The sequence below is a fragment of the Symphodus melops genome (assembly GCF_947650265.1).
Source record: "Symphodus melops genome assembly, chromosome: 15".
NCBI lineage: Eukaryota > Metazoa > Chordata > Actinopteri > Labriformes > Labridae > Symphodus > Symphodus melops.
This window is the reverse complement of record NC_136705.1, coordinates 14247418-14275066: the sequence shown is the minus strand read 5'-3', so window position 1 is coordinate 14275066 and position 27649 is coordinate 14247418. Positions and strand designations below refer to the sequence as shown.

At 39.7% G+C, this 27649-nt stretch overlaps 2 protein-coding genes across 2 annotated transcripts; one reads left to right on the top strand and one right to left on the bottom strand.

Moving 5' to 3' along the window:
- The first annotated feature begins 3112 nt into the window (after positions 1-3112).
- Positions 3113-11885, top strand: LOC306836023 (cytochrome P450 3A30-like). Its single transcript, XM_079362886.1, has 13 exons — positions 3113-3640; positions 3755-3848; positions 4514-4566; positions 5865-5964; positions 6393-6506; positions 6628-6713; positions 7386-7528; positions 7614-7738; positions 8780-8864; positions 9613-9773; positions 9861-10087; positions 10935-11097; positions 11180-11885. Exons 1-13 carry the CDS (start codon positions 3570-3572, stop codon positions 11252-11254), a joined length of 1497 nt encoding a protein of 498 aa, XP_079219012.1. The 5' UTR covers positions 3113-3569; the 3' UTR covers positions 11255-11885.
- Positions 11550-27281, bottom strand: LOC306836024 (deubiquitinase DESI2). Its single transcript, XM_079362887.1, has 5 exons — positions 26588-27281; positions 19727-19799; positions 19443-19536; positions 18248-18389; positions 11550-16084 (listed from the first exon to the last, which is right to left on the bottom strand). The coding sequence occupies exons 1-5, from the start codon at positions 26633-26635 to the stop codon at positions 15818-15820; spliced, it is 624 nt and encodes a 207-aa protein (XP_079219013.1). The 5' UTR covers positions 26636-27281; the 3' UTR covers positions 11550-15817.
- Between the last annotated feature and the right edge of the window lie 368 nt (positions 27282-27649).

The following is a 27649-nucleotide window of genomic DNA, read 5'->3' as shown; positions in this document are numbered from 1 at the left end:
TAAGGGTGTGGGCACAAGCCAGAGTGCTAACCACTGCATTACCATGCAGCCCTCAAAAGTGTCCAATGTCCAATAATCCTCCTCCTTTTATGGTCTCCAATAACACCTGAGATGTCCCTAAATAAAAGTGTGTATTTGTTTTTAAACTTATTTTAAACTTTTAGCAAACAAAAGAGTGATAGGGGTGTCCCATGAAATATGAAGTTATCTATTATAAATTAAACAAACACAAAATCAACCAAATACTTTTGATCAAAGCTGCTTAATAGAGTTTTTACCTTTTGCACAATAATCAACCAAACCCTGGGGAGTAAGCAAAGTAATAGGTACAGGAGGATTCTGCAGCCCAAGATAGTGCAGAGTCTTTCAGTGACTATGATCCAAAATGATTGAACTGGTTGACAGGCCCAAGTGGGGTGAAGATAATCATCTGTGCTACCATAAGTGCATTCTGAATAGGGGACTCTGTTCACAGAAGTTGTGTAAGTTAGTTTTACAATGCTGGACTGGACACAGAAACTTTAGCTTCTTTATTAGAGGAAAACTGTTAGCTATCTGTCGAGCTGTGTATCAGGCTAAAGTCACGCACACACGCACGGGCAGAATGAACAGCTTCTGGGTCAGTCGGGAGAAGCTATGCCAAAAACCGCGGCTTTGACGATCACATGATCGCGTTTTTTGAAATCGCGATTTCGATCAGAAAACAATAAATCGTTCAGCCTTACTCACTAAGTTTATATGAACCATGTTGTGGACACACTAGGAAACACTGGCCATCTAGACATTTTTACCAGCCCAACCACTCGCCTTTACAATAATTCCACAACTGTCAAAAATCGGTTAAGCTCAGTGAAAAAATACATACCCAGTACATGTTCTAAATATTAGTGTATATGCTAGAACAGTGGTGGCCTTGAAATGTGCAAGAAGCCATCCATTCCAGTTGAGATAGGATACAAGAGGTGGTGAAAGAAATCGATTCATGTTGGAGGAGCCATGTCACATGTTTAGTGTGAGGCACCATTTGCTCCAGCAGATGTCGCCTGTGGGTTTAGGGGAAATTCATTATAGGAAGGAACTTTCACTGTGTTCAGGTGTGCTGCTAGATGGAGGGAGAAAATAAAATGACCGTTTGTATATTGCACAAAATGGAACGACAAATATTCCAGAGGAAGAAGACAGATTGCCATGTTTCACAATTTTAAGCTCAGGAACGATGCGCAAGCTTGTCCATTAAATGACTTAGATTAGCTATGTAGCCTCTAAGTAGCTTTAAGTTTAGGCTTAGCTGCTATACATGTAAAAATCAAGATTCTTCTAAGACTTAAAATCAATTCATATTTTAAAAAAAATCGAGGGGCAAATCAATCAGATGACTTGAGTAGATCATGAAGAATGATGTATGTTTTCAAAAATAGACTTTGAATCCATGAATCATTTTAAATCGAAATATCAATTCTGGATCGAATCGTTACCCCAAGAATCGCAATCGAATTGTGAGACACCCAAAGATTCCCAGCCCTAGAGGCACTAATAACATCGATCTCTGGGTCCATCTCAGTCGCGAGTCTCTACTTCCTGAGCCTTCTTGAGAAACTGTTGAGCTATCTTTTTTTTTAACACCGATGACTCAAGGATTGCAAGTATTTTACAGCAGTGCATGGCTATGAAATCAACCTTTCCCCCAGTGTTACAAAGGTTAATGTGCAAAATATCAAAACTGTTAGTTATTTGAAGCAGCTTGATCAAAAGTGGCCTATTCAATACATTTTTTTAAATTATATTTTTGACATTTAAAAAATATGTTTGTTTATTAAAGCTCTATCATTTCACTCTTACTGACATTTGTTTAAAAAAAATTAAAGCACAATTTAAATCCAGGGATATCATTGAAAGACACAACTTAACAAATAAGGGTGTGGGCACAAGCCAGAGTGCTAACCACTGCATTACCATGCAGCCCTCAAAAGTGTCCAATGTCCAATAATCCTCCTCCTTTTATGGTCTCCAATAACACCTGAGATGTCCCTAAATAAAAGTGTGTATTTGTTTTTAAACTTATTTTAAACTTTTAGCAAACAAAAGAGTGATAGGGGTGTCCCATGAAATATGAAGTTATTTATTATAAATTAAACAAACACAAAATCAACCAAATACTTTTGATCAAAGCTGCTTAATAGAGTTTTTACCTTTTGCACAATAATCAACCAAACCCTGGGGAGTAAGCAAAGTAATAGGTACAGGAGGATTCTGCAGCCCAAGATAGTGCAGAGTCTTTCAGTGACTATGATCCAAAATGATTGAACTGGTTGACAGGCCCAAGTGGGGTGAAGATGATCATCTGTGCTACCATAAGTGCATTCTGAACAGATGTCTATTGTTAGCTTAACCCATTTTGAACATTTTGCCTTGAGTGATGTGTGTTCTGTGGATAGTTTTATATTGTATAAGTTGCACATAATTTGTTTGTATTATCGGTCAAATCATGTTTTTATTGATTTGTGGCACTGAGAAATTGTTGAACTTTGTTTATACTGATGAGTCAAGGACTGCAGGGCACCACGATGACATCATCAACCATATCTCCCCAGGGTTTGGTTGATTATTGTGCAAAAGGTAAAAACTCTATTAAGCAGCTTTGATCAAAAGTATTTGGTTGATTTTGTGTTCGTTTAATTTATAATAAATAACTTTATATTTCATGGGACATCCCTATCACTCAGAGAGTGTGACATCGCTAGATAATGTTAATTTAGTTGCCATACTGTATGGACTAGCTTAGCTGTAACTTAACATTACAAACAAGGGCAGCTTTAATTTGGTATTATTTGATACACAAGTAAGACAAACATTTGTATGCATCATGGATGTACACCTTAACTCTCTTTCTATCTCTGAGAAATAAGGTTCACAATCAAAAACTATGAGGAAAAAAGACAAACAACTGTTATTTCTTGCTATCAATAATGATAGCCACTCATAACAAACAGGAAAATCTGGAAACAGGTCTCAGTGCCTCACATAATAAAGTATTAAATTGTATCTTACTGTACTGACTGTGAAAGGTAACTATTGTGTATTCAGAAATAACTTACTTCAATGTCTTTCTGATTATATTTAGGGTATAAGAGTGTGTTTACTCTAGATTGTTCACTTGAGATATTGTACGTGTGCCCATGTGCTTTCATTGTGGAAAAATAGCAACATCAAAAAAGATTTCTTATATTGTGGTGCTCAAAGTGCTAAGTAAATCACGGGAAGTTGTCTGCATGAAAAAGCTGCACAACATATCCAAATCGCAATCTAAAATTATGTAACAGTCATTATTATGTGCAATATAAAAGTATGTCGAGAGTTCAAATTTGGTTTGTGTTGTTTGAAGTTCCACCCAGGTAGATTAACCATTAATAGCAGCCATTGGGCCTTTCTGTACACAAACAATTTCCTGCTCTGAGACCCTCCCACTAAATGGCATACCATGTTGCTTGTTTTTCATTGCATTTCCTCAGTTTTCACGTAGCCCAGTTTGAGTGTACACTTCTTCTACTCGGCTGACGCTGACAGGCAAAATGTTTCTCTTCACTTTGTTTTCAGCAACCACTTGGACTTTGCTGGTGCTGTGTTTAACCCTACTGATACTGTGAGTAACTGTCTCATTGTGTTGTTCGATTTGCGATTTTGCAAGACTTTTACACTTGGTTGTTTAATGTCACTAATGTAATGGTTGTAACGTTTAAAAATCTTTATCATACAGGTATAGCATTTGGCCATTTAGGGTTTTCAAAAAAATGGGAGTGTGCGGACCAAGGCCATTGCCTTTTATTGGAACAATGCACAACATCACAAAGGTATGTAGACACACCATTAACAAGCATGTAGACATTAATAGGCTAAGTAGGCCTATTAAACTAATATGAAAAGAATGAATGTATGTTTAGTAAAAGATAGGGCAATAAAAAACATTTTCATCAAAATACAATCCAAGATTGTTGTTGACTTGCCTGAAACTATTTCTTTGTTTAGTTACAACTGTAGACTGCTTGGGGAAGCAGTAGCTGAGTCCGTAGCGACCTTGGTTGGGAACCAGAGTGGGGCTGGTTCAAGTTGCAATGCAAATCAAACATATGGAAGTTGGTCTGGTTACTGGAGAGATACCAGACCACCTCTTGAGCATTGCAGAGGTGCCCTTGAGCAAGGCACAGAACCCCCACCAGCTAAGGGGTGCCTTCTGTGAGCTTCCACCTCTCTATTGTTGCATGTCCACAGGCTGTGTTTGTGCATGTGTTTGATTCCAGTGTGAGAGAAGCTTGTCTCTAAAATAAAGACAAATCCGAATTTCCCCTCAGGGATCTATAATAAAAAAAATCTTCGATTCCACTTCTTTGGTTAGCGTTGCATCCTTGTTGCCAGTTAAATAACCTAAGGACATGACAGCTTATCAAAGTCGCTTTGCTCCTCGTATATAAATATCTGTTGGACGATTGAACCTTTAAACATTTCAAACTTCTTGCAGGGTGTTGCTACCTTTGATCGTGAGTGCCAATCCAAATACGGGGATGTGTGGGGGTGAGTTTTAACTTCATATATAAAAGAGTAATGAATTGCATTTTGTGTGAATTTGTGTGTTGGCCTGGAGGTGATGTCGGTGATGGGAGGATCATTCTGAGTGGTCTTGAGTGAGGTCATCATGACATGATAAAATGACGGCAAGCAACACCCTGTCTTTTATTTTTCTACTCTTATTGTTTAATCATCCCATTCTCTTTTTTGTTCATTGGTATTTGAATTAATCCATTTAGAAGTTAGTATTTTGGTGGATGGTGTAAGCCAAAGAGTAGCCTATACAATATGTATTTACATTTAGGAAATACATATTATCATGTTATCTTTTAATCTGAATGTCACCAGTAGCTATATCTACCAATTAAATGAAGTAAACAAGTCTATTATTAGCCCAGGAAAAAAAAAAAAAAAAAAACTTTCAAATATGTACTTATTCAACTTGTATAGTTACTGTACCTTCACAGAAGAAAGTGCTGGAGTTTGAAGAATTTACAGGCTTGTTAAAACAAGCTCAAAATTAGATGTTAGATTTTTTTAAACTTGATTTGGGGTTAATTTTTGAAATAACAAAAAATGATATTACTTTAATGGCGAGGCTCAGACGAGGGGCACAGATAAAAGGGATTTATGACATACTTTTGAAATAATGCACAGGAATCCTGGGGCACAATGGCGCAGCAGGTAATCTTATGCTCGGGGAGTCAGGATGGACAGTTGTGGAGGTGCTGAGGCTTGCTGAACAAAGGCACTGGAGGAACAGGGAAACACGGGGTTAGATCACTGGCAAAACATTAGGACAACTAGAGATACTTGTCCGCATTAGAGAACCCAGATACTGCTGAAGTAGCAGGCCAGACTTGCAATCAAAGGACTCTTTAAAGTTAAACATTCCTGAATTAACACACAACACTACTTAATGAGATGAGACATGAACAATTACCATATCAATATGATCAAATTACTTTTTAAATGAATTACTTGTATTGGTCACTAATGGCCTGCAGTAGCTCTTAGGTTGTGCCTCATTTACAAGGCTATAAACTTTATTTCGGGCGGCCAGGGTCAAAGTCCAAGCTGTGGCTACTTACTGTCATGTCATTCCCCACTGTCTCTCTTGATTTTTTTACTCTATGCCCAGTCCTGGCCAAATAAAGGCAAAAGCGCAAAAGTAATTCTATTTAAAAAAACATCTTAACTCTACTGCCAAAAGGTATAATTCCAAAATGTAGTTTTAGGTTTTACAAGTTTAATTCTTTATTTGAAACCGTTATGTTTAATCATAACTGTTTTTTTGTATTCAGATTGTATGAGGGACGAACACCGATGTTAATGGTATCAGACCCTGAGATTATAAAAACTGTCATGGTGAAGGAGTGCTACTCAGTGTTTACTAACCGCAGGGTAAGAAACTTTTCTTTCTGTAAATGTTGTAAATCAGAATATTATATATTAATTAGACAGTTTTGATAACAAGTCGGTGTGGTTTTTGATATGAAGCACTCAGCAGTGTAGTAAATACTGACAAAACACATGGCCCTGATGCAAGTATAGCAAATGTGGAAAAATACCACCCACTGTCACCATGTAGGAAACCAGGCTTTCATTGAACCTGCTATCTCTTGAGTAGCTCCCCAATACTGACGTTCAAATTGTATTTTAAAATGTTTTTTAAAACTAGCTGTAAAATCAAGTGAAAATTAGTTCATGCATTGTTTGTTGACTCACCGCTGTGCAGACAATTTCAGGTCAAAGAAAGCGATATGATGCAGGTGTCAAACTGTTCAAAAATGGAAGCATTTGGTGTATTTAACTTCAATCTTTTTTCACAGGAAAATCCGGTGGCGGGACCTTTAGAGGATGCGGTATTTTCAGTCAAGGACGAAAGGTGGAAAAGAATCCGGAGCACTTTATCGCCATGCTTCACCAGTAGCAGACTGAAACAGGTTAGTCTCATATCTAACCACTTCTGCTATCTGTCTTTTATGATCCAGTCCCATGTCAGTCTCAGTGAAAGACATCATTTTAAGTTCACTGTCCGTGTTAAACAACTCTTCCGTTTTGAAGGTTTTTCCCATCGTTGCTCGTTATGCAGACCGACTTGTTGAAAAAGTTGGACAAAAACATTTGGATGAGTCAGTCGACATCAAACAGTATGTTCATCATTATTTATGATTTCATGTCAATTTGTGTATGGACATGTATGTAACATGGAAATCAATGTCACACATCACAGTATGTATATCTAAAGATAATTTCCCCTCCCTATTATAAGCTTAAATATGCTTTAAGTTCAACTTTAAATATACAAGAGGCTGTAAAAAAAGACAAACTGCACAATAACTATGTAGAGTAACTAGATATAGAAAACATAGAAAGACCATACAGACTGTACAATTCAAGATTACTCCTATAATATCACTTACAGAAAATGCACTAGTGTCCAGATGATCATTTGAGCAAATGAGAAATTCACATGGGTTTTCATTAAGAGATTTAACACAGGCATCAGATTGAACAGGGCACAGATGGAGGGAAGAGCAAGCAATTGAGCAGGCTCTCAGTCAGCTACAGCATCAGGAGATAAGTCAGTGGTTGCAGCAGGACTTGGGTTGGGACCAGGATCCAAGATGTGGTCTAAAGCCACAAAGATAAAAAGGAAAGAATTGGTGGTCTCAAAAGTGATCCCTGTGATTTACAAGATCAAAGCTGAGAGCCAGAGGCAGCATGGAAGCAGTACAAATGTGGAGGCAGTCACCAACTGCCAAGAATGTACTCCATGTTATGTCCTAAAAGAACTCTCTCTCTCTGTTTTGTTTTTGTAGATTCATGGCACCTTACAGTTTGGACGTTATCACCAGTGTGTCTTTCGGTGTTGAGACAGACTCCATAAACAATCCAGAGGACTCACTTGTTGTTCATCTCAAAAAGATTCTAAACTTAAAGTTTTGGCCAATACTTTTTGCATGTATGTATTTCTTCAACTTTTTTTAGAGGCTGAGGCAATTTGACTATTTGCAAAGTTTGGTAAAAACACTGTGATCTTTTTCCAGCTGTCTTTCCCTTTGGTACCCATCTGTTGAAACTCCTAGATATTGAAATGATGCCCAGACCCAGTGTTGATTATTTCTACAACATCATCAAGAAATTTAAAGACCAGCGTCAGTCTGAACAAGCAGTAAGCCTTCCATATGTAATGTGTTAACGAAGAAATTGTGGGGAATTATAGGAATTGGTTGACATGTTTGTATACATTATGGTAATGTGCTTTTTAAAGCTGGGTTTCATTTACGACTTAATTGTCATTGCTTCACTGAATAGGCAGCTAGTAGTGAATGAGGTTTTGCACCTCTGTGGATGTTCGGGTGGGGCACAGCAGCATTGCCTGCTGCTGCAACGCTGTCTTGAGCCGACCACGCCGGAGTCATAAATGACAATTCAAAAGCCCTAACTTCCAATTTCTAGAGATGATGAACATGATGATGTTCAGCCAAGTTATTAACTATTTACATTTTCACAGTGAGGAATAATGGCAAGTTGTATATTTGCTGCATCACTGTAGGACACGCGCTCTGAGTAACAGATCTTTCTGAATGCTTTAAAATGAAATCTCTATGATCCTCCTCATTAGATGTAAGCATAACAAATGTTTGTGCATTTGTTCAGGAAATGATCAGTTTCTGGATTTAAACAATTGACTAATAATGCAATTTCAACATGTGAGGGTATAAATAGTCTTTTAGTATGTTCTCTGACGTTCTCCATATTTATTTTCTTTAACACATACAAAGGTTTAGTGTTAGTCTCATACATGTTGCCCTATACCTTAGTGCAATAGGTCAAATACTGCAGAAAAAGTGAACTATACAACATATAGATAGAAGCAGAATCCAAACTGTCCTTTGCTCGGTTAAAATGACCAATGTGTGGTTTCCATCATCTATTATGACTCCCAGAAATGTACAGACAGTCTTTAAACATGAACACTGTTTACCGTGCAGATTTGTTCCTCGTTTCCTTGTCTTTATTTCCAAACATAATGAATTTAGTTTTATTCCATTACAACGGTAATTTATTTTCATCAGCAATGACAATGAGGTCGGTAATTATTAAAACAATGTTTGTCACCTCTTCATCTTTAGAGAGTGGACTTACTTTTTCCCTTTCAGGAGAAATTAATGATTTCATTTTTTTTTTTACGTTTTTTGTATCATTCTAGCTCCAAACAGACTTCCTGCAGGTGATGATTCAAAGTGAAATACCAGAGTCAGAGACAAAGAATGAAGAAGAGCAGCCAAGTAAAGGTATTCACACTTTATCTCAATCTATGAGTCATGAAGGTCACTTAAGCAACATTATCAACGGCTCTGTTTTTCCTCTTAAATTCAAGAAATGGCAGCTTTTCTCTGTTTTATCTGTGCTTTAGAGTTAACATTCTGATTTGAAACTTTCAACAAATTACATTTTCTTTTTCATTTTGTAGAAAAAAACTAGTTATGTGTTAGATTACATATATGTGTTAGATTAGCACCGAACCTGGGGAGACAGAGCCTTCTCCATCGCTGCCCCCTTCCTCTGGAACTCCACAAACCCATCCGTTCCTGCACACACCTCCCAACTTTTAAGACCATGCTCAAAACTCACCTTTTTAAATTAGCTTTTAATGCATAACTTTTTTCTTTCCCTTTCTGTTTTTCTGTCTTATACTATCTTTTTCTGTTTTTAACTGTACATTGTGTGATTTTCATGTGTAAAGTGCCTTTGAGCTCCGGGAAAAGCACTTACAAAATAAAATGTATTATTATGTATGTATGTATTATTATTATTATTATTATTATTATTATTATTAAGTTTGAAATCATGAAATTTAATCCTTGTGTCTGCAAAGACTTTCAGCCTCCAAATGCACAGCCTGATACATCTGTCCTGTGTGTGTGTGTGTGTGTATATATATATATATATATATATATATATATATACACTACCTGTGTATATTGCCCTTCAGAGCAAATGTTGATGTTCGCTAACATTTTGCTGTATTTTGTTTTATAGGTTTGACTGAAACTGAGATACTTTCCCAGGCTTTCATCTTCATCTTTGGTAGTTATGATACCACAAGTGCCACTCTCAGTTACATCCTTTACAGCCTGGCCATCAACCCTGATGCCATGCAGACCTTGCAGGAAGAAATTGATGCCAACTTACCCAAAGATGTAACATCATGGTCATGTGATTCATTACCAATGTTTAAATAGCTCACACAATGTTTGTTTGATGGCTCCTTATTTTTTCCCCTCCAGGCTCCCATATCGTATGAGGATCTGAACAATCTGGAGTACCTGGACCATGTTATTAATGAGTCAATGCGCATGATTCCTACTGCACCACGGCTTGAGAGGGTGTGTAAAAAACCTGTCCAGGTCCACGGCCTCAACATCCCTGAAGGAACCGTTGTTGCCATTCCTGTCCAAGTTTTACACATGGACCCACGATTTTGGAGTTCACCTGAGAAGTTCAGACCAGAGAGGTAAGTGTATAAGCTGAGACACCAAGAGAGAGGATGCCAGATACCTAACAAAAAATATGAAGAGATTGATAATAATAAGTTTTACATTCATCCATTATTGTAAACATTTACAAAAAAGTAGCTAAATATCAAATAAACTATATACAGAAACAAACATGTTTATTTACACATGTCAGTGATAATAGAGGTGTCTATAAAATAAAATTAGTTGTGTTTTTTGGCTGTTGAATTCTTCTCTGTTACTAGTTAGGATAGGCCTGCAGGGCTTGGTGCTAAAACAGCCACAGAGTGTCAGACCTGCTGCTGTAAAATAACTATGGAACTAAACTGTCACTGTCAACGCACATACATTATTTAATTTGAATGACAATCTATGCATACTCTATTATGTAAATACTGTAAAAGATAACTACCTCATGTTACTTAATCATCCTTTTGCACTACTCACCACTGCATTATTTTATTTTGTACATATTAGTCTTTAATTACGTTTTCATATTTTTAGCTAATTGTTATTATTTAATGTTTACATTGTACAGAGAAAGCACAGAGTACCAAAGTTAATTTCTTTGTGTCTACCTGGCCAATAAAGCTGATTCTAATTCTGATTCTATCCACCCTCCAGTATAGTGGGGGTCCCAAGTCTGGGGCACCCTTGTGGCTATCTAATAATTCTGTGTCTAATATTTTTTATTGACACATTTGTTCCAACATGAATCTCTCTGTATCTCTCAGCGGTGACTTCATGATCTTTAGAGCCTCTCTGTTTGTGTGTGTGTGTGTGTGTGTGTGTGTGTGTGTGTGTGTGTGTGTGTGTGTGTGTGTGTGTGTGTGTGCGTGTGCGCAGGTTCAGTAAAGACAGCGGTGAGGAAGTGAACCCATATGCGTTCATGCCGTTTGGGCTCGGGCCTCGTAACTGTGTCGGGATGCGTTACGCCATCCTCACTCTGAAGTTGGTTCTTGTCCGTCTCCTGCAGAGTTACTCTGTGGAAACATGCAAAGACACTACGGTAAGAGTTTATTCACATGTGCACGCAGATTGTTAACTTTGTCTCTTTATTTTTCTTATATAACTTACTTTTCTTCCTTTAGATTCCTTTGGAGTTTAACTGGAAGTTTCAGCCATTAAAGCCAGTCAAGCTCAGTTTTGTCCCCAGACAACAGTAGATCAAGACAGAGCATCTCCAAACATACCAATGTTTCTGCATTCCTGTTCAACTCAAAGCGCAGTATAGATTTTTGTTTTTCCTTTATTTACAATCCTTTTCCAATTCCTTTCTTTTTCCATCTTTGTTTCTTTTAATAATGTAGTAGGTATGTATGATTTTACTCGCATATTAATGAACTTTTGTAATAAATGAAAGTTGATTGATCCGTGACAGTGCACAATACCTGTGTAATTTCTACCCGACTTCTTCAAGATTAAATCATAATATATCTGACATTTTCAAGGGGCAGAGAATTATTTTTTTTACAATAAATTGACAAATCATGCATCTGTTTTCGAACATCTTGTTATAAACCTTGCTTTTCTAGCAATGTGACAGACTATATATCTTGTATTGTCCTTGTGTTTCAATCTTGTGTTGTCCAATCAAGCAGTAGAACTTTTATAATTCAATATACTGTCAACAGCAACCGACCTCAGTGATGGATGTCACTGATCAATTCAATCATTTGTCTCCCTCTAGTGGCTGAACAGTTTACTTTGAAAATAACCTTAATCAACAGGTTTGAATCATACTGGCATAGCTGACACAGGTGTTTATTGAACAATAAAGACAAAGAATACGAGTCATAGTTTTTTATACTTTCCTTTATTAACTTTACAACAGGATATAAATCAGCTCCACTCCTGTGAAGGCTCTGTGAAAGTCCATTGAAACAGCTGAAGTTGAAGCTGTAGTTTTTCTCAGGTATGAATGTCTGAGGTTTCCCAATCGACGCTGACTAAAAAGACATTCATTTAAAAAAAAAAAAGAGAAGAAAATTAAAAGCGATGTGGAGTGACATCCATCTTTGGCCTCAGTTATGTTGATCTGTGATACTTCACTGTTGAGATGAACAAAATATGATGTCAATGTTTTAATCCAATATGACCAATGAATGTTTGTACTTGATGAGATTGAGATACATTTTCAAAAACGGACGGAAACAGAAGAAGACATTTTAAAGATATAAAGGAAAGGGAAACCTTAGAGTAACCACAGAATAGCCAGCAGAGGGCGCCTGTAAGAGCAGATTATCTGTGTGTCAGCTTGTTTCTGTGCATTAAATATGAATTTGAATCAAATAAAGATTTATAAAAAAAAAAAAAAGCAACATTAAAAATCTGATTCTTAACAGAGCTGAAACCTTTCACTTGACACGTGCTGGTTTTTAAGAGAATGCCATTGTTGCGGTTTTGTGTTATGATTTTATACTTGTGTTTATTTGTCAGAAAATGTGTTTGTTTCTACCAGAGCACCTAAATAATGTGATACTGACATTTTTCAAGTGTAGCCTGAGATATAAAATTTATCTGGTCGAAAGAAACCTTTCATCCCAGAGAGGTGGTAACATCTTACATGAACTTAAAAAACCTCGGGAATTCTGCTACATTTGTTACAATTGTTCAAATGTCTTAGTATCTGTGTCGAAGCATGATAATTTGGCCCAGTTGGCAGCTTGTTGAAATGATTTATAATAAGAGTGTGTACACAACCACACATTCGTTCTCACACAGAAAAATAAAAAGAGCAGCACAGGCTCACATATAAACATCCAGGTTGTAAACAAATGCTCTCTTTCATATCAAAGAGAGAAGAAGTATAAAACTGTACTGCCACAGTGTGTTGTCTAACAGCTCTATGGAGTGACTACTGCATCTGAAAAAGCAACAAGAACACAAACAAAAACGTGTGGTAAAAAAGTTCAAAGGATTACATTACGAAGCCTTTTGGGGTCCTGAGTTTATCAACCATTTATCAAACAGATGAAAAAGGCCATGTAACGAAGAAACTGTTGAAAAGGATTAACAAACTGTTTAAATCATTTCTATCTAGATTTGACAAGTTGTCCTGTGTGTAGTCCTGTCCTCTCCCAGCAAACAAATACAATCTGCTGTTTTCTTTATGTCCATGGCTCCTGTTGGTGACATAATGCAGCATCTTTGTAGTTTACAGGTTAATGAGTTTCATGGACTTGCTCATCGGATAGGAACGCAGCATTCTCTTGCGCAGAGTAAAAATGATCCTATACACATTGAAGATGATTTTAAGATTTGTTAATAAACTGAATGATTGCTGGGAGTTTGCCATATTTTAAAGGTCACATATTATAATCCATTTTTCCCACATTTAAATAAGTATCAGAGCTCCCCAAAACATATCTGCAAATGTTTCTTACAAGAACACCCAAGCCAAAGGCAGACTCACAGAGCAACATAATCACCTAGCTGTGGGAGTTTCCCCCACCCGAGGGAGGGGTTACTGCCCTTTGTGATGTCACAAGGGGAAAATCTCCAAACAGCCTGTTTGAGCACACATTGTTGAGGAGGCAAAAGACGGAGAGGATGCACTTTTGACACAATTTGGGGCATTTGTAGACAGACAAACGCCACAAACACTGATACATATTAGTGTTAGAAAACTATTGTAAAGTGTATTTCCTATAATATGTGACCCTTTAAAATCAAAGTATTATATATTTAGAGAGTACATTAATCTCTTAATTAACACGTGAGGAAAATGTCTGTCAGCATGCAGGCAGATAGTGGCCAAAGAGTTATAGACAAAGTCAGATCCAACACTTTACTTCAAGTTCCCTTCAGTTTCTTCTAATGTCTATTTTGTTTTCTTTTATATTAAATACAAAGGTCAAACAGATCATGTCTTTGAGCTATCTTATCAGAATCTGAATCACAAGAGTAAAAATCAAAGATTTTGCTCTAAACCTAACAAACACCATCACACTGATAACTGGTACAACCGCAAGTCTTGGAGCACCGATGGGAAGCAGAAGCAGTTTGTAGATTAAGCGGTATTACGTGTTGAGTTTGTCTGTGTATGAGAGGCCCAATCCCTCTGCGGACACATGAGCTCATTCCAAAGTGACAAAAACAGATTTTCAGTTTCAGGGGATAATGGACTAATTGAAACATACTGTGAAGTTAATATCTCCACACGATAATTCATCTTAATCTTAAACACTGGTTCTTTCAGTCCCACACTCAAAGGCACCTTGGCAAATGCTACAGAGAAAAATGTACCCTCTTCCGTTCCTGGATTTAAACCCACAACCTTCTGCTAACAAAAATGTCTTCTTTAGCCGCTGCCAGCCACACAACCTTATTGTTCCAAAATAAACTTCATGACATCATCATTACAGTATAGGTTGATACACTTTAAAAAAACACTGAAATGGGTCTGTTACTTTTATCACCTAGGGTTACTCCATAATGAACAGGTAGGAACTTTAAAGCTGCTACACATAAGACTGCTGTAACACAAGGGACAAAAAAAAAAAAAAAAAAAAAGGGAACATGAAAAGGACTCCATGGTGTGTCAAATGACTTTCAAAAATCTAAGACACCAGTGCTGGATCTTCTTTTTTTGCATGGCGTTTTGCGAAAGTGAGGCTGATTGTAGTTCTAGGAGGTCCCGTCTACTGTCAGAGAAAAATACAAAAAAAAAAAAAAAAAAAAAAAAGGCTGAAGTCTTGACGCACACACAGCTTTCAGGGGAAAAGTCTAGACAATCCAAAGTCCGCCAGCTGCTTACAGTATTTTACCAGCTACCGATCGCCAGAGGAAACATTAAACAGCCACAAATCAAATGATACCAGCACCTTGCAAGTGGTACTTTCAAACTACTGTAAATAGAAAGCCAGGGCTCCTGTTGTAACCGTGTAAAGAGCTGTGGATGGATGATTAATATGGAAAAGACCCGATAAGGCATTCACATTACAGCAGAAAAACTCAGTCTTTTTCTGTCAGTTGCATTGATCTGTGCAGTATAGATTCATTAGCAATAAAACTAAAGTTGCTATTAGTCGTGTCTCGACACTTGAGATCACAGCCTAAAGATAAGGATAAAGATAATAAACAAAAAGCAGCAACGTCGGAATTTAGATTCATTATTTTTGTGACAGAACCGTTTTCAAATCATCTGGTAAACCCCTAAAAAGGTCCAACTTCTCTTCATCAGAGCAGCCTTGTGGGTGGTCAATAAGGTTTGAAAATGTTTGTAACGACTCAAATGGGTCAAATTGACCAAATTTAAAGGTGACTCCTTTGGCTTGGGGCCATGTTCGTAAAGTGACTCAAACTGAAAGATTAGCACCATCCACCAACTGACTACTAGTTGAATCTGCATGTGACTGCTTTGCCTGACTAAGAAAGAAAAAATGGCTGCCTTTCAGCCGTGCGAGTTGCCTGGTAAAATAATGGAAGTGACTTGAGGGGAACTAGTTTGGACTGTGGGTGTGCTCTGAGAATCCAGCCGTGGCTTCTGAGTTACGATCCCATTTTTGTCAACAGTAGAGGAACATTTCCCCCGTCTCTGGATCACGGCAGAGATCTTGCTCACTTTCTTACCAAGAGCACGCTGCGGTTCAGTGCCCTGCTCAAGATCACGGTGTCAGGACTTGAACCTGTAGCAGGATTCTTCATTGTTGCAGGTCATCTGTTACCTGACAGTTTTTGTGATCACAATTCCAGCCCCAAGTTTTCCCCAGCCGACCTTGCGGCTTCTACCGACGAGGCTGGTGTCTGGAATGCCTGGGGAAGGAGGTGGGGCTGGAGGAGGATGAGGGTGACATCGACGCCAGGGAGGCGGTGGCGGCGGCGTCCTCCGCCTCCTCTAGCTCTCCCGCTCCGTGAAGCTCCTGGCTGACGCTGGACTGTAAGGCGGCGGGGGTCAGCCACTCTTTGGGCAGGCAGCTCTGCAGGAACGGGACGCAGGAGCTGAAGTAGGCCAAGCGGTTTACCCAGCGAGGGATCTCCCTGCCGCACAAGATCTACGGAGACCAGAAACAGCAGGAGGGAGGGGGGGAATAAAAGAAAGAAGTTATTATAGATCTTATTTCAAAAGCTACAGATAAATATCCGTAATCCAAATTCACACGTGTAACACTTTGCCTCAACGTTAACCAGCTTCATGTGTACATTATTCTTATGCTACTTTTTAAATTGTGTCCGTAGTGCTTTGTTGAGTTTTTGTAGTTTCAAACTTGGACTGGTATGTTGTGTGTATCATCAGCGCCCTCTTCTGGCCCTTGCTGACTTGACTATGTGCAGACTTGATATGTATGTCTTATACACTGTTTACAGTGTGCTGCATCCTGTTTGCATGTACGGTTGATTTTTTTTTAATAGGCACTATAAAAAACACTTGTAAAATTGTCATTCCACCAGGTGGTGTGTTTAAGGGAACCCACCAAAACCCCTTTTATATCTAACATTATATATTTATATCTAACATCGCAGTGAGGTTTGTCATATGGTCATTGAGGCTCACAATGTTGTTCAGCTTTGCTTCAACTTTTCAATACTTTCCTACAAAAAGGAGGTTGTGAAGATACCTCATAAACGTATACTGTTACGAAGATAAATGGCCTGTTAGAGCCAGAAGGGATTTAAATACACAGGTTAGGGGACAACACAGGCAAGATGGCGCAACAAATGCACATGTTGTAACTCAAGACAGCGAACTACAGCGTGTAAGTCGGGTGATGTGTGCTATTTGACGCGGACTGCAAATGAAGCGGGAGACACGGTGAAGTACAGGGATGCATGTGTGCCGTCTTTAACAAACCTCATCCTGCAAGGTTTCCCATCGTCATTGCTTTGACATTAAATACAATAATTATGCTTATTTGCTGTAGTAGTATGAAGTATGAATAACAAGACTCCAGCTCTATGGGACTTCAGCCTCACACGTGGTCTGGAGAAGCGCATGTAAAAGGGACAATCTGAATCAATGAGCATGAATTCCATGGAGTGTCCTCTTTGCTCTGCGCAACAAAATTTGTGATTGACTCGAAATGTTTGACTTAATCGTGGTTTGTTGTCCCCGGTTTTAGTGATTTCTAGCGGTGTGTATAACTAAGTGTCAGTGATCTTCATTTTCTGTCATTTTGTATTTAAACCTTGTGCTTACAGTTTGACACTTTATTCTTTTGTTGACACTTAATCTTTGGTTAAATCTTAGTATAGCTGCACTATCGTTCATTTACTGCTCTGTGTGCCTTTATGTTGCCCCCTGGGGACAAATTAAGTTTTTTTAAATTGAAATGAATAGGGGAAAAAAACGGTCTTGCACGAGTAAATAAATAACTGGAAAATACATCTGTCCATTCTTGTGTGGGGAGACCAAAGCAAAGAATTGTAAAATGTATTGCTTTCTCTGTCCCTAACAACCGTAAAAAGAAAGTACAGTGTCCTACTACTTGTGTGTCTCTTTTTTTTTACATCTACTGTAAGTACTGACTGATTATACTTGAGGATATCTGCTTGGGGGAAGACCTCTCAAATCTCTCTCATCACTCCTTCCTTTAACAGATGAGCTTGTAGACACAGGCTGTTGCAACACCGTCAAAGTAAAGGTCTAATCGTAATCACTTAGTTCCATCAGCTCTATTACAGCAAAACAAGACGAGAGGCTTCCAAGAAACGCGGTGGTTCCTTTCCCAGTCAAGGCTTAAATGTGCTTTTATCTGAACATTCGCCAAAGCTGCCGATCGTCTGTTTTTTAAAGAGAAAAGTGAGAACTGACATGAAGGAAAGGAGCCATCAATACATGTGTGTATGTTTGAATTTTTAAGAATGCATCTATGTGGCTGTGGTCTGCAGGTTTTGTGTATGAGCAAGTGTGCGCATGTGTGTGTGTGTGTGTGTGTGTGCGCATGTGTGTGTGTGTGTGCGCATGTGTGTGTGTTTGCCAGCTGGCTCTGCGTGTCTGGACTTGTAGTGTGTCGTAATCCCCATCTCATCTCTAATCTGCTAACTGTAAGACTCCCTGCTCATTAGTCACACAGGGCTACACTGACTGAAAGCACACACTTCCTTAGAAGGTTACACACACACACACACACGCACACAAAAATAATCACGAACTGTGTGTGTGTGTGTGTGTGTGTGTGTGTGTGTGTGTGTGTGTGTGTGTGTGTGTGTGCACATACCTCTGACAGTGCTGAGGAGAAGTGGTTGCAGTTCTTGTGCATGAGGTGGTAGGCGTTGCCTTTATACTCCTTTCCCATCTCCTCAACTATCCGCTCCACATCTTCCTCTGTGAAGTCGGTGCTGCCCAATACTATGGCTTCTCTGCAGACACGATCCGGAGAGGGGGGGGGGGGGTGTTGAGAGAGGGGGTATGGAGGCGGGTGGGACAGGGCTTTTAACAACGCACATTCGGTGGATCTTGTGCAAATAAAAACAATAAAATACAAAAAGACGCGAAGCATTCACCTTTATTTTCAAGATTATGGTTTGGTCTTTTGCCCTCATTTGAAAGGACGGCTATACTCATGAAAGCATCAGCCAACATGAGCGATAAGAAGGAATGTATTCACATAGATCTGGCATCTGTTCTTTGCATTGTGCAAAGAGAAAAGCGGTGTCTGATTTATGTGCATTAGTCCCGATGATCCATACTCAGAGTCTAGTGGCCTGCATAGAGACAGCAAGTGTGTGTGTGTGTGTGTGTGTGTGTGTGTGTGCGCGCCAAGCAGAATCTGTGTAAAGCCACAGGGCAGATCAACTAGAGCAGAAGTAATACACAGCAGTACAGCAGCTCTGGGTAGATTAACACACAAACATACAGAGAAAAACAGACCCTGGGCTTGTTGTGTGGGAGTCCTGCAAAAATATTGAGCTGACTGGATGTCCTGATATCTCACAGCAACAACACAGTCCAAATGAAGAGCAGTACAAATCTCACACGTACTTCACTCACTTCTGCTGTTTTGGGGGGGTTTTTTGCCTCCAATTTCTCTAGTTCATTTCAAGTTCAAACAATTTTATCTCTTCATTTTCTGTTTGCCACCACGAGCCATGAGGGCGAGAAAGTGTGAAATCACAGAATGCCTGTCGCATGCTTTACACTCTCGGCCCTCGATCCACGTCTCTGCCAGAGCAGGTTCTACTATAAGGAAATGTCAGCCTGGTTTTAGCCAAAAATCAAAGAGGTGCCAAGAGAGTGACTGTTGGACAAGGATTATCTGATAAGTTCCCTTATTTTAGTGATCAACTGGTGACCCTAAAACAAACAGTGCAGGTATGTCTTTACATGTGAATATATTTATCACGTTTGCTTTCTTCTTACAGATCTTCTGTCACGAGGATAATAAACAAAACGATCACATATCCCGTACTCACTTGAACTTGAAGGTCTCGCCCAGTTCAGTGGCTTCCCCTGGTGTGATCTCAAAGACCCCTGAGAATGGGTACGGGTGTCCGCCATAGGCGAACTCTAAAAAGAAAGAAAGAAAAAAAAAAAAAAGACATGGAACCACACTTTTGAAGAGCGTCAAGTGTCACACAAAAGTCGTGTGTTGCTTCATAATGATGGTTGTAAACAGAGCAGGTCAGACCTAACCAGGCGTTCTACAGGGAGGGAGTCAACTGATATGTGTGGTGTCAGGTTTCGGGGTAATCGTTACCTCTCCCATAGATCTCGATCCCTGAGTGAAAGACACCGATGCCCAGAGTGCTGGTGAACTCATTGATCCAGTACTGAAGAGCAAAAAAGACAAGACACAATCATTAGTGATGCACACACAGTTACAACTTTATGCATCTATAAAAAAAAACCAAAAAAAAAACAACCCTTGTGTGTAGGCAACACTAGAACAGACACTAAAGCAGTAGTTGTATTCACTTATGTTTGATGTTATTTGCTTTCATCAAATGATTGTTGGTCAGTGCTGGTCACTTCCTAACAAGTCTCCTATATTGTTTTGTTTTCTTTATTACCTCTATAAACACTGACACACTTCATGGTTTGCATATTAACGCTGTAAATATTCTTTATTTGGTGATTCAATCAATTCTCTCGCCTTGAAGAGGCTCTTGGTACAGTTGTTGGCTACCGTCCTATTTCTGACTATTGACCTTTTTAAAAATTCAAAGATGACATTTATTTACAGTCCTTTTTAATACCAAGAGGGTAATTGTTCCAGGACTCAAGACCAATGCAGAAATAAAACTCCGGGAGTCGTATTCACAAAGCCTCCTAAGTACTCAGACTTGCTCCGAGTGACACGTTTCTAAAATAATTCTTAGAATCAAGATATTTCCGATGAATTTCCCCTCAAAGTGAAGATCCTTGTAAAGATGAAAGTTATCCCGTTTCATTCTCTCTGAACGATCGCCTGCCTCAGCATAGGCCATCCATCCACAAAATCTCGTACACACGCCGACAATAAAGACGAGCCCACCTACAAACAAACGCATGGAGGGGCAGAATCAATGATTTCAGCAGCAGTGATCTCACAGTGCCAGTCCTGTGTCTGTGTAACATCCTGAGGCTAAAAGGTGATTGGTCGGGCTGTTGCTAGGCAGAGTTCACTGGTGCGAAAACAATCTTTTTTTTTTTCCCCACAGAGGATGGAGCAAGGGATAATGGGAAAGAGAGCATCAGGTGACTAACTAATGACTCAAATACACGAGTAAAAAGGTCGATTTAAAACAATACACTGACAATGTTCAACATACGTAGAGTTGGATTCAGCTGTTTTGCTGCATAAGCTAAAGACAAGTACCACAACTGTGTCCAATGTCTAAAAAACACAACTGACTGAACCTGAAAAAAGGAGGCGCTTGTTGTTTTTGTTCTGCGTCTTATTAATGAATTGACTGATCATTTCTTGGCAGGTCAAAGTGTTCCGTCACGACACAGAGGCTACATCCCACAGTTTGGGTGAAATGAGCTGTACAGATGTTTATCAGACTGAAACCACGGCAACCTGTTTGCGAACGCCTCTCTTACTTCCTGTCGTGCGCGTGCGTGATGCAAATACCGCACGGACTCTGCTCGGATGTTAACTGGAGCGATCTGCCAAAACATCTACTTTGCAAATTCTGCACACAGTCATTAAGAGTCTATCTCGAAGGGTGACTTCATCAGTGTAAGGCTGTTACAGAGCAGCTATGATGACGACCACACCTGTGACTTGTTGCACATGGTGACACTGGCATGCGTTCACTTCTACTGTACGTACTACAGACTGGAGCAATGATGCAAGGAAGGGTCATGTTTAAAAACGTGAGATGTATAATGAGAAGGGAAGCATAACCATAGAGAACACGTAACAGATATCGACTGGCATTAACATTAGACAGCAGCTCTGACGATGAGACCGTTCAAACACAAACACCTTTAACCACCTGGGATGGTTGGTTTAACAATCCTGCGCTGCTCCAGAGAGAAACACTAACTATTTTAGGGAAGCGACGCGTCAATGTATACACCGCCGACTGAATGATGAGTCATAAACGACCATTTCAGGTTTTCCAGGACAAACTCTAGACTTTCTCAAAGAATATCACCACGCCTACTTTCTTTTTTTTTTTTTTCGGAATGAGAGTCTATGAAACAGATGAATAACAAAGAACCGTTCAATTATGTTTAATCGTGAGAACTGCTTGAGTCATGATTCGCCTTGTTTTTCTAACGCTTACTCCCAAACAGCAGAGTCTCCTACCAACTTTTCAAATAGTGACTGAGTGGGTGGGGTCACTTTTTTTTTTTTTTTTTTTGTTAAAGTGACCACCCCCTCACATTAAGGGAGGGCTGGGCAATATGGACCAGAACTCATATCCCGATATTTTTTCGCAGAATGGCGATACTCGATACGTGTCTTATACAGTGAGCTGCACGATGTGCTTTCTGTGATCCAATCAGTTTTTTGAGAGAGAGAGAGAGAGAGAGAGAGAGAGAGAGAGAGAGAGAGAGAGAGAGAGAGAGAGAGAGAGAGAGAGGTGAACTGACAGCTTTACAGAGGACGCCTATAATGTTACTTTAATGTCACTTAAACTACACCGACATTAATGATATTGTCTTAACCTTTATCTTGTTTGAAAACATGTCGCTGTATCTCAAAAAGCCGATACATCGCCCAGCCCTACATTTACTGTTGGTACATCGTGTTGTTGACAAGCCAACAGGATCAACATTTAGTCCAAACACTGGAACAGCATGACACGACAACATCCTGCAGAAAGAATTCCTCAAATCATCTGATCACAGAATCAGTAATTTGTTTGTGTTTCTCCAAGCACAGGAACAAAGTTCATCTGTGTTAAAAAAAAACCCCAGCTGCTTCTGGGGCTGAATTGGACCAAAGAATTTAAGCTTTTCCTCACTGCTTCTGTTCAGGATCCAGGGCTTTTTCCTAAGAAACGAGGACTTCAGGTGGCTGCAGTCCAGAAAAGTCAAGACTCAGAGAATAAGTTTCAGGTAAACAGAGAAAGGTACGTTTATCCTCTGCTGCCTAAATCCCTCAGAGTTGTCTGTATCGATGCCCAGACATGACCTCGCCAAAATCAGCCACTGGACGTGTTGCTCAGTCTGACAATGAGTTAGTGAGCTAATCTGCTAGTTGAGTTAAAGCTATACACCCCCCCCCCCCCCCACCCCACCCCCCCACACCCACACACACACACACCTCAGAGCTGAACTAAGACTCTAATCTCAGTCTTCATTACTTCAGAGCTCATTAAAGTCTTCCTCCTCCCTCACATCACAGAGAGTGGCCTGCCCGCCTGTGTCTGTGTGTGTCTGTGTGTGTGTGCGTGTGTGTGCGTGTGAACTTGCTGATGCAGTAAGTTCCTGTAAAGTTAATCATCCCCATACATATATTACTATTCAAAAAGTATTTTAGTCTGATAAGGAAGTTAATTGCATTGAACAAACATGTAAACGTGCACATTCTAAGCTATAACTCACGATTTGTTTTCCATCTGCTGCTCTGTCTTTTGTTTTTCACACATTTCAACATTTTTCTCCTGAGTCAACAAAGGGTCCAAAGAAGCTCTTCTCTTTTTTCTAGTTGGCACCAATGATGTCGAGGGTTGCTAATGACTAGTTTGAGTTTCATCTGACTGGATCAAAAAAAAATAAAAAAAAATTGTAAAATCATTGTCCTTGTACCCAAGCCTCCATCCGATAGCAGAAGTGCGCATGCTGAGTGAGAAAGCATAAAGGCACCTCTTCCTTATTGTGACAGCCATGTGTTCGCTGCAGAGTCTCACGTCGCCAGAACTTTAAAATGAGGGTGCATTGTGCAGCACTCGGAAGATACTAACCAGTGTTTCTAAAAAGTAAAGGTCGATAATCTCAAATAAGTTATTATTATTTTACCAACCACTGTGGGGGAAAGAAAGAGTCAATATTCACATTTAAAGAAGCTGGGATCAGAGAATATAGACTCAAACCAATAAGTAGGATGTTGTATAATAATCAATAACTAATGTGTAAAACATTGCAGCTGCACTATTTTAACATTCAGCAGCCGACTAGTGTCAACTAAAAGCAAACTGCAAAGGCTTATTAAGTTAATGAAAAGTTACCAACCATGAGCCAATGGATTTGGAAAGCCGCTGATAACAGATTCAACATGTTTTTTATTATGTACATCAATCAGATGACCCCTAGGACTGAAGCAAACATGTCTGACATCAGACGTGCAATGTGTCCAACAGTGTCACTACACAGTGGATGAAGGGACGCCCCAGAAATCACCCTGCTGTACCACCCCAACATGCGTCTCTCTCGTCTGAGCACTCAACGCTGTGTAGATTACACAGCAGGAGAAAACCTCCATTAATGAATTCATCCAGAGCAGCAGCCACACCGATACTCTGACAACGAGACGCGGTTAAACCTATTACCCCGATACGTTCTCTCACACTACACACACTCAGACACAGCAGTCCTCAGTGCTGGCAGGCAGACGGGCGGTGTGCAGATAATGCTGTCTCATTAGAGCAGCACACTAAAGCACTCAGAGCTGGCCAGGAAATCCACTTAGCAGAGATGGGAGCAGGACGGCCTGGGGAACTCAAAGAGAATGGGAGAAGCTGAAGGATGACAGTGAGGTATGGGAGGGAGCGGGGTGGGGGGGGGGGGTGGGGGGGTAGGCGCATTGATGTGTGTACGGTTCTTCCTGAAAGTCATGTGACAGTATCAATGCTCGCAGGGAAAAAGAGGAATTTCACTTTGAATCCAACGGGTTGTCTTATCTGTACAGTTTGCTGACTTCCATTAAGACAAACAGCTTGTCACCCGACCAGTCACTCAACTGGTGATTCAGCCAATAAAAAAAAAAAAAAGGTTCCTGTTTAGACCCTCAAACAGCCTCCTTATTGTTTTCACTGAGACCTCCATGTTTGGTTGTCTCTGCAAATGCATCAATATTTTCTTATTTCCCCAAAAAGTGTCCAGTTGCAGTTATGACTTTCACACCTTTTACATACTCAGGATAACTCAGAATAAAGGATTTTTCATTGGAATGTCCAACAAATAATCCATCTCTTGACGATACTGAGTCGAAGGCAGCAATGAGTCAGTCCTCAAACTGTTGGTCAGCCTCCGAGTCAATATGGAAATGGTCACTTCAATTAATTAATACACCGTATGTTTGAATTTAACATGTATTTTCTGTGAGCTACACTGCGTTCCAGTTGATCTTGAAAGTCGTAAAATCCAAGTTGCAGGTCTGATTCTTTTTACAGTCTATGATATGATCTGACGTCATTAGGAATCCAATATGGCTGCTAAATGTATCGACAGGGAGGTTTAGGCTGTAACTGTTGTGTTTGTTAGCAGCTTAATTGTCTTTTTCTGTAATTTAATCAATCACACCGATGGTATCATGCAAGTTCTCTCTGAGGAGGTGTTGTCATGCTATATTCGGACAGAAACTCTATTAGATAGTGTGTTGGTATCGTCTGGTATTAACATCCTAAAAAGGTGTGTGTGTGTGAGATTCAAATAATCAGAACCTATGTCAGCTTTTTTTTTGCGTGTGAAAGTGTGCCATGGCTCCTGCAGTCGTTCAGAGTGACAGAGATAAAAGCCACTTGGACTAGAAACCAATGTGGACCGGGAAAGAAGGAGAGGAAGAAAGTACACTAGGAAAGGATACAAGCAGGAATATAAGGAGAATAGAACAAATCGGCTGGTCGTTATAGGGATATATGCATAAGTGAGAGTACAATAAAGCTGTATCCTGATCTTATAGTTTAACATTGTCTGAAGCTCTCGATGTCAATCAATGCCCTCAAACTGTCTGACCTTTGACCTGGAATGAAATACAGACCAATCATTCATGTTCGGGAAGATAACAGAAATAAATAAGATTAAATAGAAAAAAAAGAACCAAAAAATAGACAGGGACATGCACCTGTCATTGATCCAAGTGTGACTTCCTCTTAATATCTTGAGAACTTTTACAGGTTAAGGTTGATAAGAAAGAGACAAAATCCAGCAGAATGTGTATCACCAAAAGCCTGTAGTCACCAAGTAGTGGGGGATGTCACTGTACATTACGCCAGCTTCTGTCTGTTTTGCAACCCCAACCAACAAAACAATTCCCATTTTAAGGTGTAATCTCTCCTCCCCAGAGGCTGCACATCAAATCAATGATTCATCAACACATCAGTCCATTTCCAATTTCCCTGCCCCCTCTTTATTCCCACTGAGTCACTCCTGCATGGTGACACCATACTGACTCAACTTCTGCCTCTTTCCACAAGACATATTTCCCCCCCACTTTCAGCACAATGCAATTGTTGATTGTCACTTTGATTTAACATCGAGTTCAAGTCTATTGGCAGGTTGGTTTGGCAAGTCTTCCAGTTTTTCTACAAGTGAATCCTTCTAAATCAAGACTTAGTTTTCTTCTTGACAGACTGAGCCACATACAGAAGGAAACCGCCGCTTTCCTCGTTGTGTCTTTCTAACTACTGTACATGTTTTGGCAACATCAGCTTAGAGAGAACAATAAGGACCATCTCGCTCTGCTACTGATATGGAAACCAAACACTGTCAAGGTCCCACATGTGAGCTTTGCACGATTATGAGCCAGCTCTGAGGTTTTAAAAATATTCAGTCTCTTTTACCTGGCTGGAAATGAAAACACTAGTTATTTAAAAAAAAAAAAAAAAAAAAAAAAAGGTTTCAATCTCTGGTTTCATTTTTAAGGGCTGACCTCTCCAAAATGTCCAGATCAGTTTTGGAAGTGTATTGTGCAGTTACATGGCAGGTGTTGCAGCACACTGAGAAACTGCTGAACCCATATCTAAAAGTGAATTGTGTAAAATGTGGGTGTGCATGTATCAGGGTTACTTTGTGGCTTTGACTTTCACATTAGTGGCTCTGCATTGAGTCGCCTTTTTCTCATAGTGTTTGGCTCTCAGCACTGATACTGTTGACAAAGCATGCTGCACAGACCTTATGAACGTATCTATTATTGTATATCATGTTAGCTTTAAAATCCAGGATCTTTATTCCTACTTACCATATCATAAACGTTCAGGATGATCGGCTCGTTTGCCATCACGGGCATCAGGATTTTCTCCCCTTACGTCCCTTCTTCTTTGCGGGTCTTTTTCTTCCACGCACCCCCCCCAACACCTCCCTCCCTTCCTCCTTTCCTTTGGAGCGAGATCCACTAAACTCTCACCCTCCAAAAATAGACCTCACTCCTCCCCTCTTTCCGAGCACTTTCACGATAGACGATCGGTTTGATTATCCGACTTCACAACCCGGTGTAAAAACGTACCTCTGTTATTTTTACAGTCCAACATCTGACTGGCTTTGTCCAAACCCTCCTCCTCCCCCCTCCCCCGGTAACAGAGACAGATGAGACAGATGAGCCCACGGTCGCTTGTCAAAACGATCTGGCTTGCTAAAACCGCTCAGCTACCGAGGTCGAAGTGTAAAAAAAAAACAGACTTTGCAGGAGAAAATCCGTTGTCCTGGAGTCGTTTTAAGCATGGGAAAATCGTCATTTAATTCCGATTAAAGGCGAAATCTGCAAAAACAGCTGATACTGAGGTGAAAAAGGGCAGAATTCGCTCTGTGAGAAAGGCTTGCTACTCCCCCCTCATTGGTTAGCTAACGGTAGCGCTACAACAGGCAGGATGCGACCGCTGGAGGAGGTCTGTGTGGGCGAGTGAACGAAGACTCCACGCTCGATTCATAAAACTCGATGCGCTGTGCGTTATGGGTAATGGAGTTTTTAAACATAGGAATCTATTGTAGACATCCTGATTATCAAAATGACTCTCCCACATACAAATCTGTTACAGCTCAAGTAACCAATCAATCAACTGATCACTCCACATAAAATTAACACATGAAAATCTTCTATATCAAAGAATATGTTTGTGAAGTACAAATGCTCAAAAAAATAATTCATTTGTATAGAACTTTTTTGTGTTTGTCTTTCAACATTAAGTTTATTTGTTTTGGTTGTGGCCATTGTTGGAGCAATCCATTTGGATATTTCTTGTATTTTCTGAAAACCAAATAATTAACACGTTATTCATTAAAATGATCATTTCGAGCTATTTGTGAT